Source organism: Cavia porcellus, unplaced genomic scaffold, assembly GCF_034190915.1.
Source record: "Cavia porcellus strain 051 isolate PalLab524CR breed Dunkin Hartley unplaced genomic scaffold, mCavPor4.1 scaffold_23, whole genome shotgun sequence".
NCBI lineage: Eukaryota > Metazoa > Chordata > Mammalia > Rodentia > Caviidae > Cavia > Cavia porcellus.
The window spans coordinates 12,731,250-12,753,775 of NW_026947506.1; the positions used below are offsets into that span (position 1 = coordinate 12,731,250).

Below are 22,526 nucleotides of genomic sequence, written 5' to 3' on the forward strand. Positions count from 1 at the left end.
CAGTTTACAAACCACATGGGAAATACTTCTCAGAATCAATAACTGGGATCATGACTTATTAAAAAGTTTCTGCAGGTCAAAAGAAATCTCCAGCATAGTGAAAATAAAACCTACAAACTCGGAAAATATCTTAGTGAACTGTCGCTCTGACAAAGGACTAAAACACATAAAGAATTTTTAAAAATCAGATCCCTGAAATTCAAAGACCCAATTCAAAAATGTTCATCTGAGATGAACACAGTTCTCAAGTGAAGAAATACAAATGGCAAACAAATACATAAGAAAAGGTTCATCATCACAGGTCATTAGAGAAATGGAAATTAAAACCACACTGAGATTGCATCTTATGCCAGAAAGAATGGCCAGGATCAAGAAAACTACCAACAACCAATGTTTGAGAGGCCTTGGGGAAAAAGGAACTCTCCTGCACTGTTGGTGGGAGTGTAGACTGGTGCAACCATTGTGGAGGTCAGTCTGGAGATTTCTCAGAAAGCTGGGACTGGAAGCACCATTTGATTCAGTTGTTCCAACTCTAGGCATATTCACAGAGGTTCTGAAAACATCTTACCACAGTGATATACGTGCACCCATGTTTATAGCAGAAAATTTGTAATAGCCAGATCTTGGAAACAGCCTACATGAACAGCAATTTTGAAGAAAACAAGACATTACAATAGCAAGTGCTGTTTTAATATCATCTTGTTTTGAAGTCATACCATGATTTTCTTCTTCTGTTTCTATTGTTTCTATCATGTTGTATCTTATTGAAGTTTATAATTTGTGATAGTATAAACATATATTTTAAGGACAATGAGATAATAAAGTAACCATTTTTCAGTTTCTCTTATTTGATTCTGAATGTCCTGTAATACTTTCATTCTCTTTAATGGATTCAAACTATTTTGCTATGTTTGATACTATATTGTATGAAAGTATACTCAACTATTTAAACAAAAGAAACATTGTGGTAGCTACAGATATAAAGGCTTGTCTTCTGGTGAAATACTGAGTTGCTTCAATTGTTCTGTTCTGAAATAAATAATTTGCAAATCTCTCAAGTTTTTTACTGATTTTGCTGATGTGCAGAAAAATGTAGGATGCACAATCTGAGTTCCCAAAAGTCAATCATTAGAGAACTATAGACATCTGAACTCATAGAAATTCAACTATAGGATCCACTTATTCCACCTATATTTTGCCTTGAAACTAAGTGGTTCTGTGACATTTTACTACACTTCTACAAGCACAAGAAGGATAAGTTTCTCAAAGCCTCCCTCATCCTTTTTGGTTTATATTTAGACAACGTGTAACAGTGCCCTGTCTCTGTGCTCACCAGACCCTCCTTTGCTTCTCACTACTGTTTCTGCCATCAGTGATATTTTATAACATTGTCTGGCTAACATTTTGTGTTATTCAAACAACTCCAGGTAAAATGCAATTTTTTCTCTTCAATTGAGCTAATGAGTTTCACAATGCCTTTTTCATTTTTTTTACATCTTGCACTTTTAATTTTTCCTTATTATTATCATGGTGAATTTCATACTCAATTGGTATGAAAATATAAAGCATGCTGAGTAATAGTATTAAATAAAAACAAAGAGTTACTCTGTCCTCAGCATCTCATGGCTCAGACTGACAAATTCTCTTCTGTTGAGCATGGTGACTAAGCACAAATGTGATGGTGTAGGGCAAATGTCTATCAGTATTATGTAAAATTGAAAGGCTATGTCTGGGAGTGAGTGAAAGTGGCAGTGTTTGAATGAGACCTGAGTGATGTGCACTTGTGATTCATGCAATTATATGGAAAAATGTTGGATTCATTGAAGCTGAATACACATACAGGTTTGTAGCATGTCCTAGGCATGAACTGAGAATGAGGAGACAAGATAGGTCACAGCTGATGCCACCAGGATATTTACTAGATAGTTTTCCTTAATTAGCATCATTTGTTGCTCTGAGGGATCCTTGAACCCCTCCCAAGATCCTGCTCAGATTTCCTCCATTGTCCACTCAACTCCTTGCTTGTTCTGCTGCTTCTCCACTTTCCTGTGTTGAGGCCTCCACAAGATTCAAACCCTGTAAAATGACTGGGCAACTCCTCACCTGTACTAACTCCCATGCAAAAGCTGGTTCAAGAAGCTAAACAAAATGGGGGATTAACTGCTTGTCCTGTTTGTATCAACAAGGACAAGAGTCCCACTTGGAATTTGCAGTTCTCTGTTTAAAGAGTTAAAAGGGGTTGGGGATTAAGCTAAGTAGGATAAGTGCATGCCTGGCAACTGCAAGGTTATGAGGTCAATCCATTTCCAAAAAAAAAGAGAGAGAGAGAGGTACAGCATTTAAAAACTGGGTCAAATAATATGCAATTAAAAGTACTTTTGTAATTGGCATTATTGAGGGTATCAGTCATGGTTATGAAATGACCCCTTTGGACTGCAAAGTCTTAGTGCATAGTATTGTTACTCCAACCCAACATCAGGTGTGGCTCTGAGAATATACTGATGCTGTGGAAATACAAGCTATAAATAATTTAGATTGCAATATTCTATAGGAACTACTGAATTATGGAGACAGAGAGCTTTTTCAGATATTTGCCAACAAGTTTATTGCCACTCTCAGGCTATTATCCTCAAATGGCTCACATGGCTTTAAAAACTTGGAAAAGAATCCCTGAAGCAGTGGGCACACAAGGTTCCTTTAGTACCATTGAACAGGAGGCCACTGATCCTTTCCTTACCATTATTGCAAGATTAAATAAAGTTATTGAGTGCCAGGTGGACAATGGGGCAGCAGCCTCTTATCTTTTTAAAGCAATTAACATAATTACATAAATGCAAAATAAGACTACAAAAATGGTTTAAAACAAATTTCTATGAAACCCGACACTACCTTGGAAATCCCTGGTATATTTTATAAGGTTCCTACTACTCTTCATGATCCTTTACCTCCTGAGCTCCTGGGACAGCTGACCTAGTTCTTTCCTATTCACCTGCATCAAAAAGAGGCACTTTTGTTATTCCTGGCATCATTGATGCTGATTATCTGGACATATTGTTGCTTCAGTTGTGATCTCTCTCAGCCATTCAACTAAATGTTTCTGAATCTGTAGCCCAACTAATTGTCTTTCCTTATGTTTCCTCTAAAGCTTTTGATGTTACTCGTGGAAATCAAGGATTTGACTGCACTGTGGTGGCCACTGCTATTCCCCAAGTAGTTGCAAGCCCAAGCCTCTCTTTAATTATTGACAGCCTTTCCTGTCCAGGTTTGCTACACACTGGAACTGATGTTTCTGTTTTACTCCAATCATTGGCATCACTTTATTTCCCATTGTCAATGCTATTTCCTCTCATCTCTTGAGGACATACTAGAACACATATAATCCTTGGAACTGTTTTAATCCATAATGTCTCACCACTTACTAAGGCTGACTTTTCCTTTTTGCTATGCTCTGCTGTTCCCTCCGCAAGACACAGGGCTGGGGATTTAGCTCAGTGGCATGAGTGTCTGCTTTCTAAGTGCACAGTCATGATTTTGATCCATGGTAACAAAAAAAAAAAAAGAAAGAAAAACATTTAAGCCTCTGCAAATCCCTTTGGCTGTTTGGCTATCTAAGTTGGTTCCATTCCTTTCCATATGCCCCATCCATGATCCTTGTTTGTCTCTATTTACACTACTTCCCTTTTCTCTTCAAACTTGTTTGGTTTGTACCCCTTTAATGAGTGCCATCATGGTCTTCACTGATGGACATCCCATCATGAAGCTGTAACATATTTTGTTTATAATACTTGGAAACACCTGTATTCTCTTCTACAAACTTCTTGTCAATGTAGTGAGTGTCTGCTGTTATCCTTGCTTTGCAAGATTTTTCATTCCAAGTCCTTAAATTACTCAGTATTTATATGTATATAACATTATGCTACAATGATTTTCTACTATTATCTCTCTTATGGCAATAGATCCACACTTAATGTCTCTTTTTTTTACATCTACAGGCTCTTCTTTGTCCTCACCATGCCCCTATTTTTTTTTTTACATATGCAGTCATTAAACCCTACCTGAAGTTTTACAAGATAATGGTGTCTCTGATAAAGCACTGCCTATTCTTGACTCTCTGTTTTGGAGAAGAGCTTTTGGGGCTGTGTCTTTCTATGCAGTTCAGGCTGGCCATGAGCTCACTCTGTAATATACCCTCTTTTTTATAAAACTAAAGAAAGCCATGTGTTTTTTTTAACATTATGCTTGTTCCTTGCCTAAACTCTTTCATATTCCACCTTCTAAAGCTAGAGCTTTTATTTCCACTGGTTTCCATTGTGCTGCCATGCCTCCTCCTTTTCCCTGTGATGTTATCAACTCTTGTGGGCTCTGCTCCAATCACCCTTGGTAACATGTCACTCACTTTTTATCATTAAAACTTTTTTCATTTCTCCACATTTCTCTTGATACATTTTCTGGTTTTATTTGTGCTTCACCACTGCATGGTGAATCTGCCAACATGCAATTCAACATCTGGCTTCGTTTGCAGTCACGGGTGGCTCTTTCTTCCTTAAAACTGACAAGGGTCTGGCCTATACCTCATGGACTTTCATTTACTTTTGTTCCACATGGCAGATTTGTCAGTAACTTGTATCCTCTATAATCCCACTGACCAAGCTATCATGGAACAAAGTCATTATACACTCAAATCTCTTCTCTTGAAAGAATTAATGGAGAAAAATGCACTTCCTGCACAGGGTTTTTCTATTCTGTGCATGGTGCTATTTACTGTAAGTCACTTGCCCAACATGGCTTTCTTTTTTAAAATTTTATTTAAAGAAAGACTAGCCAAAACAGACAATGGGTAGAAATAATACATACTTTCAAAGAAAAAATAAACAGTAAGAAATCAGTAGTTGATGATTACATATTGTCCTCATACAGATAGTTGTTCAAGATACAAAAGTGAAACATACAAAGTGGGATTCAAACAGTGAGACTGCAAATGGTTCTGTTCAACAATTCAACAAAAACTTAGTAACATGGTTATCAATCCTATAGACTTAAACAGTCATGCAGTTATCGATATCTTCATTTATGTTAAGATTAAACAAACCAAAGCATGCTAAAATCACTCTGAACAAATAATAGTATTGCTGGATTTCACGTCATGAGACTCCAGGATCAGCACTGGGTACTGTAGTGTCTCTTTTTCTTCAAAGTGTTTGTTCATTTCATCATGCATTATGAGATCAGTTCTTGTAAATTGTTTATAGGTTCTACGCATGCATGAGTCTTAACATGTATATCTATCCTTTCTATATTAGAGGAAGAAACAAAATAAAGCAAGACAAAACAAAACATATTCCTATAAACACATGAAATGAAAAAGATATATAAAGCCACTGTACAATGAGTTCTACAATGGTTACTGTTTTTTTTCTTAGTCTCTTCAATAGAATTGTCTATACCATCAGACATGTTATAATTGAATATAGCAATACATAGCAATATTAATAAAAACAAAAGTTTATAGATAGTGTAAAACTTCAAAAACAAGTAATAATCAAACCAGAATGGGTATTGTAGTGAATTTAGTCATCTTCAGTATAGTTGCCTATAGTTTGACTTGATACTATCGATCATAACAGTTTTGAATAAAATCTGTCTATACCAAACAGCAATCAAACAAACCAGATTTAACTTAGATCAGTCATTATAAAACAGTATAAGTTATGCCGGGCTCCAGATTAACTTAATAGGAAATTAAAGATGATTACTGTACTATATTTTGTTATTTTGGGGATAGCTTTCTGTGCCCTCAGATCTAGTGCAAGTAGACAAACTGGGACAGAATAAGCAGAGTGGTATGAGTAATATAGGTTTTAAATCCTGATACACTATTAACAATATCCTCTGCCATCTTTTGTAAGACTCTCCCTCCACTTTCACTTCCCCAGGGTGCACTGTGCATTTTTCGGTCTCACCAACACTCTTGATTTTTAGATTGGGTGGCGATTAACCTGTTATTTTCCTTAGTGGTTCCAAATCTCTCTCCTGGACTTGATCTCTAGTTGTATTCCTTTACCTATTAAAGCCTGTTTTTCCAACCTATCTACAAATACTACTTGAGTTGCCTCTATTACTCTCTGGTTACCTGTCACATAGAGCATTGTGTTCTCATATTTGATTTTCAGTGCATAAACCCTTTTTCAGGTTAATTATATTTCCTATAAAAATCATCTCAGGGGATCCTACTTCTTGATCCACTCTGCCTATGTTTTCTTTTTCCTTTCTTCTTCCCTGATTCAAATATGTTTTACCAGGATATAGCTCTGACAGAGCCTTTTGTGTTGTACAAAACATCCCTAATCCAAATCCTGCTGGTCTGGGGAAGAGGAAATGCTTCTGTGTTATTGCCAAGGCTTTGTGTGGATTCCTGGTCATTGTATTTGCCCTGCATGCAATGAGTTGGCACCACAGGATATACAATGTAATTCCACCATTTCACCTCTCCCTGAAGCAAACCTTGGATCCTTTTATACAAGCCCTCTGCTAGTTGGTCTATAACAAATCCAAAAGATTATTTATACAGTTGCAGATTCTAAATTTGTAAGTCCATATTGTAATTTGGCTTGATTAAGGATATGCTCAAGTGCTCTCTGATTCTATAAGGTTTTTGTCAGTCTGTACATATATCGGTTGTCTGTCTAATCTGTAGGCAGTTGCTGAGAGATGCTAAACTAGTGATTGTTCAGAAAGCAGAAAGCAAAATTGCCCATACACGATTGCTCAAGGGGCACAGAACATCTGGGAAATACTCTCAGGGCATGGAGTGCTGGATGACTAAGAATGGAGCTAGTTTAACAAAGGGGCATGGTACAAGTATGTAATTGGCCTCTGAGAATCTTAAAGTGTTCTAACAGATTCCAACAATCTGTGTGCTTATTTCTATATTTGTTTGAATCTGCACTGATCATCAGTCTATGTGTGTCCATTTGTCCACTTTATTAACAGCTTTTCCTTTCATTTTGAGCTCAATAATTTTTTCTCTTTTTCCATATTTGCATCATTTGATAAAAGATTCTTTGGGTTGTGAGTTTACAATGCATAGCTTCACTTTGGTTGCCAGTTGGTCCAAATGGCACAAAGACTGGGTATATAAATGTAATATATTCTTGTTTATCATTCACTTCATAGTCTCATTACTAAAAATGATATTATTAGGATGAATAAACAAAGTCCCTTAGGATTCAGAATCCTTGAAAGAGCTCTGAATGCTAAATAAGAAAGCAGCTGCCTGGTAACATTTTTAACCAGTTCTTGTTTATTGATCAGAGACCTCAATGATCTCCATAGCCTTATAGGAGAAACATTAACTAAAGTTCTTAAATGTATTCCTAAGTGTTTACATTGGTCATTATCAAAAGAATTAATAGACTTTAGATTGAAGATGCATGTGTAAAGGTTACAGATGGTTATGACAGTTGCTTGTTATCAAATTCATGATGTATTCGATATGTTCATATTTCTGGATGCATAGGCCTCAAAGATTTTAAAATGCAGATTACTTAATAGACTTTTGTTTCATGTTAACATCTCTACTGATACAAAAGACTTGTTCGATTCACATTCCACTAAAGGTCAATAAATTGCTCAATAATACATTAAAAACTTCTTGTATATTAGATAAGGGTGATTGACTAAAACAGATATTTTATGTCAAAAGAAAAATTCAGAGTATTGCAAGGATAACATGGTTTTCATGACACAATAACATGTATAGTTCTGATTCTTGATTTGCTATATAAAATATGTAACTGTTAGCACCATAAGTATTGAAATGTTAAAATGTCCATGCATAGTAGAAAATAGGTTCATTTAATGTTCTAAGGTGCTTCATGTTTAGATAAAATATTAATGTTATGCCTAATACACTGTATTATTATCAACCTTTTCTTGTGGATGTTGAACATCTAAGGTTTTGAGGACAAAATGAGAGAGACAGATGGGCTAAATGCATATCCAATATTTTGGCCTCAGCTCTTCATGCTTGGTGGAGACCCAGGATGTTAAATCTTGTGCTTGCATCATTCAAAGATATTCATTGAGTTCCTGTTTTTCTAATCAAGAAGACAATGAGATCATAGAAGAAAGTGATATTTGATGCAAGGTGTGCATAAGGAGAGTCAACAGTCACCAGAAAAATCACCCAAGCTTTCACAAAAGCTACTTGGTCAAGCAATGGCCATGACTTTTCCTGGTGGCTGACACTGACAGAAGAGAAATGAGGTACTATGCATGGTTGTAAGATAACTCCTGAGGAGACCTAAGTTCCCTTGAAAGGAAGTAAGGAACTGATTGTATTTAATGCAAGTCTCATGTTAGCTTGGTCTTGAACATCCTGAAGAAAATTCTGGCTTCTGGATTTACAGTGCAATGGAAAATATTGGTTGTGGGGAAGCTCAGATCACTAGCATCCTCTGACCATTGCTGTCTATGTTGGTAACTGAATACTATTATGAATTGATGCACTGCTCATTTCTGGAAATTCTCCAAACACAGCTCTTCCATCTTCAGCTGGTCACCCATCCTGTGGATCAACAAAACAAAAAAGAGGGATATGTTGGAGCCATTGAAGCTGAATACTCATGCAGGACTGTGATGTGGCCCAGACATGATTGAACTGAGAATGAGAGATGCCTCCAGGGCCAAGATAGTGTGGGATAGTTCTCCTTAAATAGCATCTTCTGTTCCTCTGAGGGGGGTCCTTGTACTTCTCTCAGGATCCTGTTCAGGTTTTCTCCATTGTTCACCCAAGTGTTGCCAACATGCATCAGCCAGCTGTCTAACAGAGTTATGAGCTCTGCCATAAATGTCACTTCTCTTCACCCCTGGAAACCATGCTGTGTGTCTCATTTCTTTCAGCCTTTGCTGTGCCCCTGTTTGGGGGATTATGGTTTGAGGAAAAGACCCCAACAAGAAACCTAAAAAGTATCTGTTTTAAAGACTGAGCACTGAAATCGGGTATTCTTGGATGAACCTTAAATCTGTTTAAGACAATTCAAGTATACAGAAGTTGTTATTTTCCACTTTATTTTTTTCACCACTGCCAAATCCTTTTTCATGACACAACTTTCATCATGACAATGATTTCCACTGAAATCAATGACCTACATATGAATTATATTCTGGAGGACACAAGATATGCAAGTTTTATGATATGTCTCCAGCAACTCATGCTGATGGCAAAATTAACAATTCAGAGCCATCCTGGGCCTGGCTGGGGAAATAGAAAACTAATTTACCCTTCCTGTGAGCTGGTAGATGCCATGTGGGTCCTGGGATGGGAAACAAGTGAATGTGCCCATCTCATGAATCCGTGGAAGCTACTCTGGTCCTCAGTGGGTAAACAAGAAAGTATCTTGCCCTTCCTTTGAGATAATCAGTGGATTGCTGTGAGACAGCATGAGAATCACCTCCTCAAAACCCCAAGCCTCTGGCTGGTTTGTAGGATAGGTTGAGTTGATAGCAACTGAAGTATAAAAACAACTTAATTCTTGTATTATTTGATTGACTTTGGTGGCCTAAGGCTAGTAATCTTAAGCATGTATAAGGAGCATAATAATATGCAATATAACAAATGTGAGGGATTTTCTTATGTCTTGTTTTTGAAATACTATTCTCTCTGTTTTATTCCATTTTATCATCTTGTTTTTTTCAGTATACAATTTTGATTGGTTTTATTCTGTCTTGTTTTCTTTGATCGTATTATATATGGTTGTAAGTGCAGTAGTTTCTTTTTTTGGTATTGGGTATTGAACTCATGGCCTCACCTTTGCGAGTGGCACTTACACCACTGAGCTAAGGTCCCAGCACCTATGGGCAGCAATTTTGAAGATAACAAGAGGCATTATGTTAACCATTGTTGATTTTCTATTATCCAATTTTGAAATCCTGTAGCACTTTCAGTGTTTTGTTTTGACTGACTTCATACTATTTCACTTGGTTTTATTTTCTTTAACATGCGAAAAGATTAATAATCCAGAAGCAAGGAAACCTGAGTAAAATTTCTTTGAGTGCATGTCTCTAGTGTATCTTTCATTGGTTATCAGAATGTTGTACATGCATACAGCCTATCTGAACTCTTTTATTTGGCCTTCCCATCTCTCTTTGCCCTCTTCCATCATTGCTTCATTGTGTTTCCATGTGTAAAATATCTCTCATTTTGGAATTACTGATTTGTTATTTTTTTGTAAAAGTAAAATTAAACAGAGTAATTTTGAGAGTAAAGTCAATAACCTATATATAGCAGCTTCCTGAATATACCAGTGCATATGGATTTCATCATCCTTCCTATGTTTCTAAGTAAACTGACAGATTTTGATTCCAGTGGATAAAATCCCAAATTATGGTTTAGCAGTCAAACTGTGACTGTGAAAGTGGAAATCCACAAATGTGTGGTGGAAACATGATGATCACAAGCATATGAGTTCAAAGCCTGAAACAAAGTATCAAGTTCATCGATCAAAAACTTTGATGAAGGGTGACCTTTATTTTGAAGTACCAATTTTGCTTTGTTATATCCAGTAGGTGTGTTGAGGGATATGGAAGCAACGAAGGTAATCATGCTCTCTGTTTATCCACATGTTAAGTCTGTCAGTACAGTAAGAGCTAATATGAAAAAAATTCCAAAACTAAAAATTAAAAGTTTCATATCTGTGGCACCACAGCATGACTAAATTACATGTCACTATGATCCACTGTTAGTCTCAATTTATCTCAGAACTACTGTGTGATGTCACATCATGAAAAGAAAAATGAATACAATGGCAAGAGCAACATTCAGAAAAGCACAGCACATTCACTGGGCACGTTACACTATAATTTGAATAACCACTACAGTATCATGTAAAAATCCTTGCAAAGATTACCAATTAAACTTTTTATAGGTATCTATGTATGTAAAAGCCTTTGTGAGTGTTTCATTACTATCTACTGTTGGAAGTATGTATTGGGTACATGGAATCATGTTCATCATGTAAGGGGGAATTACAATTTTATTGTAATAGAGAGGCACATGACTCTCATATTACAGGCTTGTAACAACAGAAGCAAAGACAGAAGTTGTCTGGAAAATTCACAAGTCAAAGCACTCTTCTAAATAACAAAAAGCATGTACATTGCCCAAGAATAACTACTCTTGCACACAAATGTCTAAATCAAAGTTTTTTTCTTGAAAACATTTTATCTTACTCTCTAGTCACTATGTTGGTTTCTCATGGGATGTGATTGAACCTGAAAAGGAATAAACCTGGAAGAGGAATACATCATTGAAATGGAAATGCCTTTTTAATTTATTTAGTATGTACTCTAGAAATGACATTGTGTGTTTATGGTAATGGAGAGATACAGAAAGACAGTGTCTAATGTCAAAGCCAACACAAGTATCACCAGACAGACAGCACTAGGACACATGCATCAGCTTGACTTTTAGAAAACTACTAAGGCTGAGGAAGCAGAAGAGTTCATGTTTGAGACACTGTTCCCCAAACCAGTTTGATTACATATCAGTATCTGTAGACCTCTTCAGAGTCTCAAAACTGTGACTACTTGTCCTTTTGAAAAGCTATGTATAGTATCAGTATTTTCTTTTCTAATTTATAAGGTGACATAAAATGAATCATGGATGGTCACAGTGTCTTATTCAAAGATTTGGGCTCCACATTATTCTCTTCATCTATAAATATTGCTGGTTGGGTGGATTACATCTTCAGCATGAGGCCGAACTGGAGCTGGCAGAGAAAAAGCAATGAATTTTCCTTGGTAAAGACTAGACAACCATCTTCCCCATAGGTGGCCTCCAGCTGGAGATAACACCAACAGAACAGTGAAAACTGCAAAGAATGAAATGCTTCACAGTGTTGGAGTGTTAGACTCAAGCACAGAAATCATGAAGAAGCAGAAGCCACAGCCATTGAGTGCCTTTTTTTCCTTTCTGAGATCGTGACCCTACTTTCCTTGGGTGTTTCTACACAGTTTTGATTTTCACATGCATAGAATTATGGGTGTGAATCTCTAATTTGTATTCATGAAATATTTGTTATCTGGCCCAGAGATAGATTTTTTTCTTATAGTTTCTGGAGAAAGGTGTGATGAATTTTGCAGTTTAGTGAGAACCTTAAATTGACTTCAGGTAAGGGTCTTCTAGTAAATAATAGGGTGTAGGATGTAGCATTTTATGAGTGGGAAAAGAGAGCAACAGAACGTGGTCAGCTCCCAGATCTGAAATTTTTACTTCTTCTTTGCCACCAGGATTCACTGTGGCACACCATTTTGGCAGCCAATTTCTTCCTCTACATGGGAAAGATATTTACCTGTGTGAATGTGAATATTTCCTTTGCTCATTGGTGCAGCAGGTGGCTTTCTTCTCACTTTTGATTCTTATGTAGAATACAGGTGCTCAAGGAATGTAATGGATGTAATAATAATTAGCATCTTGAGTTTATGTTTTCCTATTTTTTAATAAAATGTGCCATAGACAGATGTGGTGCACTCCTATAGTTTTAGCAATTAGGGGAACTTACACAAAGAAACTGCAGATTTTAAAGTTTGAAGCATTGACCCAGATTGCACACCAAAGCTGCCCGCCAGGAGGAGTGAGTTGGGCCGAGCCGTGGGATCCCATTCAGGCCTTGCCAACTGCCCTCTCACCCAGAGTGCATACTTCAACTGCCTGCTAGGAGGAGTGAGTTGGGCTGAGCCACGGGAGCCCAGTTCCAGCCATGCTGATTACACTCTTTCACCCGGAGCTAAATGGCAGCTGCCCCACCTGAAGGAGGGAACTGGGCCAAGCTGCAGGAACCTACTCCAGCCTTTCCTGTGACCTTCTTTCGACCTGGAAAGCACCAGCACTACTGCCACCACCTGGAGGAGGGAGAAGCCCTGCTAAGGAGGTTTGAGGCCTACCTAGGCCATAGGGGGATCTTCTATCAGCCTGGGGAGCTTTGCCATCCAAGGAGCTTGATGGTTACACAACATCCACTCCCTGGGAGAGTATGAGATCATTGATCTAGGGGGTTGGGGGCCCATAGGGCTTGCAGGCACACTAGATTGCGCTAAGCAGGATTTGGGATTGCCTGGACCACACCAGGTGGCCTTCTTTCCCTCAGTGGAGCTTTGCTGCCATAGGAGGGAGCTTTGTAGCTTGAGGAGGCTTTAGGTCTACCTGAGAGGAGCCTGGCAACTTTGTTTTAATCTGGGAGCTTTGCTGCCCAAGGAGAGAACTGCACTACCAGAGGAGTCTCAGGACCCCAGGATATAAGAAATAATTTCCAACACACCCAGGGGAAGCTTTGGAACAATGCTTGAAACATGGAAATATAGGAAAGTAACAAAACTAAAAACCAAAGTGTAATCTCAAAAATCCAGCCCATCCCAAGAATGCCTAGCAGCCATGTATATAAAAGAAAATACATGCCACATGCCTGAAATACCTGAAATAATAGTAACTGAAATAAAGAAGCAACTCCAAGAAGCTTTAAAGGAATTCAAACTAGAAATAATGTCTCAGGGAAAAGAAGCAATGATAAAAGAAATGAAGGAAATGCTGAACATATCTAAAAAAGACACAGTTAAAAAATTGGAGGAACTAAACAAAAGATAGAATCCCTGGAAGAACAATATAAGAAACAAACAATATATAAAGCAGATGCAAAGAGATAAACAGGAAATAAAACATTCCATTGAAAGTTGTAAAAACCACCTCAATGAATGTGAAGATAGAATTTCAGACCTTGAAGACAAGACAGCAGCAAGTGAACAAGAAAGGAAAGATATTTTAAAAATAAGTTGAAATCAGGAAATAACAATTCAACACCTGAAAATCCAAGATGTGTAAATTTTGTTGTAAAAAAGAGAGGGAAAAAAAAAAGAAAAAGAGCTCTAACGGATATAACAGCAAGTGTGTTTGGGGGTGTTAAATAGCTGACTTTATCAATGTTTTTGGAACATTGAACACAGCTGTTTGCAGTCTCCCTGTTTGAATGTCCACCTTGTGTTCTTTGATACTGTGATTTGAGGAACTATTTTCAAGAAGATAGTGTGTAATCTACTAGCAGGTGATTTCTTACTGTTATGTTGTTTTTGTTTTGTTTTGTTTTGTTTTGTTTTGTTTTTTGTAGTTCTGTATTGCGTGTACCCTTACGCCGCTTTGGTTTGTTTTGTGTTTTTCTCTTTTTCCTCTTAAATAAAAACAAATAATAATAAAAAATTAAGAAAAAAAACAATTCAACACCTGGAGGATTACTCAAAGAAAAACAACATAAGGTTGATAGGGATAAATGAAAAAGAAGGGGACACAATAAAGGATGTCAAGAGCATATGTAGAGAATTAATAACTGAAAATATCCCAAGCATGAAATTGGAATTTGATATCAAATCAATGAAGTGTATAGAACTCCAAATAGCCATAACCAAAATAAAACTACACCCAGACATATAATAATCACCATCCCAGAAATTGAACACAAGAATAGAATATTAAAAGCTGTCAGAGAGAAAGGACAGATCACCTATAAAGCAAAACCTATCAGAATCACAGCAGTCTTCTCAGCACAAAAAATAAAGTCAAGAAGAGGATGGAGTAAAGTATTTCAGATCTTAAAGGAAAATGATTTCCAACCTAGACTGATGCACCCTGCAAAACTGTCCTTCAAAATGGATGGAGAAATAAGATACTTATATGACAAAGAACAGCTAAAGAACTTCATGGTCACCAAGCCAACCCTGCAGATAATACTGAGAGACAGTTTAGATACACTTAGGAAAAAACCACTAAGCAAAGCAGACAAACAAAACAAAAAGATAAAGATGCAACAGCAGAAAGATAACATGTCAACAATAAACAAACATATGACAGTTATAATCATTAATATAAATGGTTTCAATTCACTGATTAAAAGAAACAGAGTGGCAGAATGGATCAAGAAACAACATCCAAACATATGCTGTCTACAAGAAACCCATGTAACCCAAAAGGATACTCACAGACTGAAAGTCAAAGGATGGAAAACAATACTTCATGCAACAGGAACCCCCCCCAAAAAATGGGGGTAGCTATTCTGTTGGCAGACAATGTGAACTTCAAACCAATAATGATCACAGGAGATAAAGAAGGTCGCTACATACAGGTTAGGGAAAACTTCAAGAGGAAGAGATAACTATCTTAAATATATGTGCACCAGATTCCAGCACCCAGTTAGATAAACCAAGTACTAACAGAAATGAAAAACCAAATTAGCAGTAATACAATTATAACAGGAGATCTTAACTCACCAGTGACACCAATGGACAGATCAACCAGACAGAAAATCAGCAAGGAAATAAAAGAACAGAATCACACCTTTGAACAAATGGACTTGATAGACATATACAGAGTATTACACCCAACAACAACAGAATACACATTCAGTAATAAAACCCAAAATGTGTAATTGTCATTGTACAAAATAGAGGGGGGAAAAGTGCTTTAAAGGATATAACTGCATGTATATTTAAGTGCATATAAGATAGATAACCATATTACTGAGTTTTGTTGGATCATTGAACACAATTGTTTGCAGTCTCACTGTTTGAAAGTCCACTTTATATGCTTTAATTTTGTAACTTGAACAATGATTTCTAAGATAACAATACGTAATCTATTAACTAGTGATTTCCTACTGTTTATTTTTTCTGAAATTCTATATAACTTGTACCCTTTTCCCGTTTTTTTCGATTTCTCCTTAAATAAAATTTAAAAAATAAATGGAATGCACATTCTTCTCAGCGGTGCATGGGTCATTCTCTAAAATAGACCATATATTAACCCACAGGACATATTTCAATAAATGCAAAAGAGTTGAAATTATCCCTTGTGTGTTATCGGATCATTGTGCTATGAAATTAGAAATTAATGATAAAACATGCTGCAAAAATCCCACAAACAAATGGAAACTGAATAACACACTTTGAGAAATCAGTGTGTCACAGAGGAAATTAAAGAAGAAATTAACAATATCTACAAACAATTGAAAACTGAAATACAACTTACCGGAATCTTTGCGATGCAATGGAAGTTGTCCTCGGAGGAAACTTTATTGCACTGAGTTCCCACATCAGGAAAACACAATGAATACAAATACAAATCTGATGTTACACCTAAAACATCTAGAAAAAGAAGAGCAAGTGAAGCCCAAAGCCAAAAGAAGAGAGGAATTTAGAAAAATCAGAGCAGAAATCAATGCAATAGAGACTAAGAAAACAATCCAAAATATCAATGAATCAAAGAGCTGGTTCTTTGAAAGAATAAATAAAATCAATAAGCCCCTAACCAATGTTATTAAAAAGGGAAGAAAAAGCTCAAATTCATGCAATAAAGAATGAAAAAGGAAAATCACTACAGACCCTGTAGGAATACAGAACATTGTCAACATCTATTTTGAAAAATTCTACTCTGAAAGGTTTGATAGGGGCTGGAGATTTAGCTCAGTGGCATAAGCGCCTGCTGTGCAAGCAGGCAGTCATGAGTTCAATCCCTGGTACCTATAAAAACAAAAAAGACCAAAAAAAAAAAAAAAAAGAAAGGCTTGATAACACAGAAGAAATAGACAGATTCCTGGAGGCATATGAATTACCAAAGCTAGGTCAAGAAGATGTAAAACTGCTGAATAACTAATTTCTATTAATGATATTGAAAATGTAATTAGGTCCTTACTTAAAAAAGATGATCCCAGACAGATTCACTGCTGAACTCTACAAGAAATACAAAGAAGACCTAATGCTGACACTCCTCAAATTCTTCAATGAAATTGAAAGGAAAGCAATCTTACCTGTCCTTCCTAGAAGCAAATATTACTCTAGTACCAAAACCTGAGAAAGACCCAACTGAAAAAGAGAACTATAGACCAATATCCCTAATGAATACAGATGCAAAAATCCTCAATAAAATATTGGCAAATTAGATGCAGCAAGTCATCAAGAAGATTATACACTATGGCCAAGTGGGATTCATCCCAGGCATGCAGGGTTCATTCAACATACATAAATTGATAAATGCAATCCCATACCAATAGAGCCAAATGTAAGAATCACATGAAAATTTCTACAGATGCAGAAAAAGCTTTGATAAGGTCCAACATTGATTTATGACAAGAACCTTAAAGAAAACTATAATAGATTGTCTTTACCTCAGTACAATAAAGGCTGTCTATGAAAAAATAACAGCCAGTATCATACAAAATGGCCAAAAATTGAAGGACTTTACTGGAAAATCAGGCATAAGACAAGGATGTGTCTAAGCACCACTCCTATTTAATATAGTACTGGAAATACTAGCCAGAATAGCAAGACAAGAGAGAGAAATAAAAGGTGTAAAGATAGGAAAAGAAGTCAAATTATCATTATTTGCAGATGACATGATACACTACATAGCAGACCCACTAAACTCCTTTGAAAGACTCCAAGATATAAATAATAAATTCAGCAATGTGGCTGGATACAAAATCAAAACTCAAAAATCAATAGCATTCCTCTAGACTAACAACAAAATCAGAGAGAGAAATAAGAGAAGTTACACCCTTCACACTAGCAACCAAAAAATTGAAATATTTAGGAATTACTCTTGTGAAAGACCTATACAGGGAAATTTATAATACACTGAAAAATGAAATTTAAGATGATCTCAGAAAATGGAAAGACATCCATTGCTCATGGATAGAAAGAATAAATATTGTGAAAATGGCCATTCTCTGAAAACTGTTATACAGATTCAATGCAATCCCAATAAAAATACCATCAATATAATTGATAGATCTACAGGAATGACTCCTAAAATTCATCTGGAGTGAGAAGAGACCTAGAATAACAAAGACAGTTCTAAGCAGCAAAGGAAAGGCAGGAGGCATCACAATCCCTGACTTCAAGTTATACTACAAAGCAACTGTAGTAAAATCAACATGGTACTGGAACCCATACAGAGCGCAAGATCAGTGGAATAGATTAGAAAATACAACCACAACCTCAAACACACTCAGCTTATCTTTGATAAAGGGACCAAATATGTTCACTGGAAGAACCACAGTCTCTTTAATAAATGTGTTGGAAAAACTGACTCTCCGTACGCCGAAAACTAAAACTACACTTATGCCTAACAACGTGTACTAAAATAAAATCTAAATGGATCATAGATCTGAATATTAAAATAGAAACACTAAATTTATTGGAAGACAAATTGGGTAAAAACCTTGAAGACATAGGAGTAGGTAGAGAATTCATGAACAGGACTCAAACCGCATGGGAAATACTTCCCAGAATCACTAACTGGGATCACTTCTTATTAAAAAGTTTCTGCACATCAAAACAAATCTCCAGCATAGTGAAAAGAAAACCCACAAACTGGGAAATAATCTTAATGAACTGCCCCTCAAACAAAGGATTTCTGTCTAACACATATAAAGAATTAAAAAAAACAGCCCTCCAAAATTCAAAGACCCAATCCAAAAATGGGCATTTGAGATGAATACATAATTCTCAGAAGAAGAAATACAAATGGCAAATAAATGCATGAAAAAATGTTCACCATTAATCATTAGAGAAATGCAAATTAAAACCACATTGAGATTTCATCTCACTCCTGAAAGAATGGCCAAGATCAAGAAAACCACCAACAACAAATGCTGGAAAGGCTGTGGGGGAAAAGGGATTCTCCTGCACTCCTGGTGGGTATGTAGACTGGTGTAACCATTGCGGAAGTCATTCTGGAGATTTCTCAGAAAGCTGGGATTGGAAGCCCTATTTGACTCAGCTATTCCACTTCTATGTACATTCCCAGAAGTACTGAAAGCATCATATTACAGTGATATATATGCACCGTGTTTATAGAAGCACAATTTTTAATAGCCAGACCTTGGAAACACCATAAGTGTCCATCAGCTGAGGAATGGAAAAAAAATTGTGATATTTTTATACAATGGAGTACTACTCAGCTATAAATAATGATCACATTGAGATATTTATAAATAAATAGATGCAGCTTGAGACCAAACTCATAAGTGAAATAAATCAAACTCACATGTATAAATACCAAAGTTTCCCTAGTGTAGGAAATGATAAGAATACATAAAAGTATGTGGTAATCATGCTTCCAAATCATATTGGTTGGAAGCCATATAATGTTCTCACTTATTATGTGGAATGGTTTTAATCTGGGTTGTTCAATTTTATTGTCTGTAGTAATAAGAATAGCTATTTTGAAGAAACCAAGACATCATAATAGCTAGGGCTGATTTAATATCATCTTGTTTTGAAGTCCCATCAAGCCGTTGTTCATCTGTTTCCATAGGTTTTCACATGTTGTATCTTATTATATTTTAATATATGTGATAGTATAATGAAAAATTTTTATAGGCATAGAGATAATATAGAAACCATTATTCATTTTCTGTTAGCTGGTTCTAAATACCCTGTAATACTTTCATTCTCTTGAATGGTTTCACACTGTCTTGATATGTTTGATGCTGTAGTATATGAAATTATACTCAAATATTTCAAGGAAAGAGACATTATGGTAACTACTATTATGTTAAGTTATCTGGTGGTGAAAACAATGAGACTTAAATTGTTTGGTTCTGACCTGTGTTGTTCTGTTGTTATGTCCTCTTTTATCTCAATCTTCCTTTTTTTTTTCCTTTTTGGAAAAAAATTAATGTATTTTTTAAATTATTTTTTAATTAAATGAAAAATAAATTTAAAAATCACAGGATACATTATAATAACATTTTTGTTTTTGTATTAACCTGATTTGAACCCCTGTATTTGTCTCCCCATCTTGTTCTGACTGATTTTACTATATTCTGTTTTGTTTGATACTATCAAGTTTTAGGGTATAGGCAACCACTCTGAAGGCAATAAGATTTACTATGATGCACATTATTATTTGACTATTATGCTCTTTTGAAGTTCTGTAAGGTCTCCAGTATTTAGGTTTTATTGGTATTGTTCTGTACTGTTTTGTTCAATTCTATTATACCTGATGATATAGGCAACTGTTTTTAAGATAGCTAGAGGCATAATGGTAACCATTGTTGATCACCTGTTATACTGTTTTTACATCATGTACTATGTCCACCCTTCTCTTCTAACTGACTCTGTTTTGCTTTGTTGCATTTGGTTTTTTTCTCTTCAAAAAAAAAGTTATAAGGACTGTGGGAGTAAAAAACCCACAACGTGTAAATGTTATTGTAAAAAAGAGAGGAAAAGAAAGTGATCTGAATGGTATAACTGCATGTATATTTAAGTGTGTAAGATAGAAAGCCGTATTACTAAGTTTTTATTGGATCATTGAATAGAACTGTTTGCAAACTCACTGTTTGAATATCCACTTTGAATACTTTAATTCTGTAATTTGAACAGCTATTTCTAAGATGACAATATGTAATCTATTAACTAGTGATTTCTTACTGCATATTGTTTTTCTTGAAATTCTGTATTGTACCCTTTTACTGTTTTGTTTTGTTTGTCTTTAAATAAAAAAAGAAGTTTGCAGCATTGCTGGGCAATAAGAACATACTGAAACATTTCTCAAGAAAATATGGCTAGAGATATGGATATGCACATGTGCCCTGATTTGAACCCCAAGCTGAAAAAAATAAAATGGCCTAGTTGGATAAAATTTATGAGAAAAATCTAAACAATGAATCCAAGTACCCCACTCTATACTGCTCAATGATGATATCCCCTACTTCATCCTCTACTAGGGAACCATTCATGCTATAGGAAGCCCTCCTTCTCTGAGTTCTGCTGGGTTCTAATTTACATAGTTCCCAGGGCAAGGGCATGCTGATGGGGCAGGAAGAGGCTACAGGGTGATCACTGATGGGTCATTGTCATATCCATGTATGTGACATTAGCAGGAGAGGATTATGGTTAATGTAGGCACATTATATGCTCATATGAGGGAGAGATGGGGAGACAGCAATGGGGCGGCTGCACTGCTCCCTACAACTGGCCAGACTGTTTAGATCTATGTTTAATTTTAAAAGTCCTAAGGAAACTTGAAGAAATAATCAATACAAAAGTTTGATGTCAATATTTCTTCATAAATTTTCAAGAAATGACAAATTTGAAGTGGAGCGCTCCTCAAATACATATGTTGTATGGTTTTCAATCAATCACTTGTGCCTATCTAGACATTTTACAGTGCATTTGTATTTCAACATGGAACATTTTAATTAAAGATGTTAAACTGAAATGTACTTTTCACTTTCAAGTATGGGTCATTTCAATGTATTTAAAGTTTGTCTTTAAAACTTAATTTTTATATTTATTGGTGAATTGAAATTTTAACCCTGCATTTGTTCTAATCTTTTGGTGCACATGCTTCATTTTCTGTCATAAATGATGTTTTTGAATTTGCTATATTTGCCATTAAGATAAACATTTATGGAAGCTTGGACTATGCGTTTATAACAAAGTTGTGTTCTTTTCACATAACTTGTACATTAATGAATGTTATATTTTTCATGTAGTGCTGAGAGACTGCTTACATCCTAACACCACTGGATATCCTACCATGTACATGATGTTGACTGCTTTTCTTTCTCACTGGAGCCAATATTGGGCATTTAAGTAAATCTTTGTTTTTCTAACTATCAGAATTTTACCCTGTTATGTTTATATTGCATCTTTACTTTGCTAGTAAACTTTCCCCACATGTACCAGAAGTAAATGATACCACTGTGAATATTTGATTGCCCCAGACTGACAGAACCATAACTTGTATCCAAAAGCATATCACAAATTATATTAATGACTCCAGAAAGTATGAAATGTGTTGATTTATGAGTAACCATACTTTGAAAGGAATTTTTCTCAACTGTGGAGTTCCTATGGGAAAAACATGCTACTCTATGCATCATGCAAATGCCTGTATTTTATTCTTGAGGTTGTGAGACCACTATATATTTTGTAATAATCACTGCTTTTCCCTGTGAAACTTAACTATGTCATGAAGGGAAAACTAAGATTTTAGTTGTCAATACAGTAAAAAGGGAATTTTCTCAATTATAATTCAGATTGTGTTCTGCTTTACTGAATTGTAAATTTACACAATGGCATGTCTCACTATTCATCAAGACCACTGCCTGATGTTTGTGGTGTGTGCTGATTATCTTTAAACACATACACTGTGCCATGAGAATCAGATGGTTTCCTGTGGCCTTTGGTTTTTAACTTCCATTATAACTTTCATGTAATTTGTAAAGTGTTTAAGGCAGTGTTGGTGAATACATAATTTACTTAGGTTCCAATGTAATTATGTTTTTAAATCTGTGGTGTCTGAAAACACAAGTGAACACTGCATTAAAAACCACTAATGCAGTAAAGAACACCTAATCTTTGCCCTAGCCCCAATTATGCTAGGACACATCAATTACCAACCTGTTGTGTAATCACCACTAAAATTATGTCTGTTTTGTATCTGAACCATCTGATATACTTCACAAAGTAAAAGACAC

At 35.8% G+C, this 22,526-nt stretch overlaps 1 protein-coding gene across 1 annotated transcript in view; it reads left to right on the top strand.

Moving 5' to 3' along the window:
* Positions 1–12,789: 12,789 nt before the first annotated feature.
* LOC134472257 (zinc finger protein 239-like) overlaps positions 12,790–22,526 on the top strand; it is a gene marked incomplete at its 3' end in the record, with an annotated part of 76,787 nt that continues 67,050 nt past the window's right edge. The window contains exon 1 of the mRNA XM_063233530.1: positions 12,790–12,929. Coding sequence (XP_063089600.1) covers positions 12,790–12,929 — 140 coding nt within the window. The remainder of the gene's footprint in view (positions 12,930–22,526) is intronic.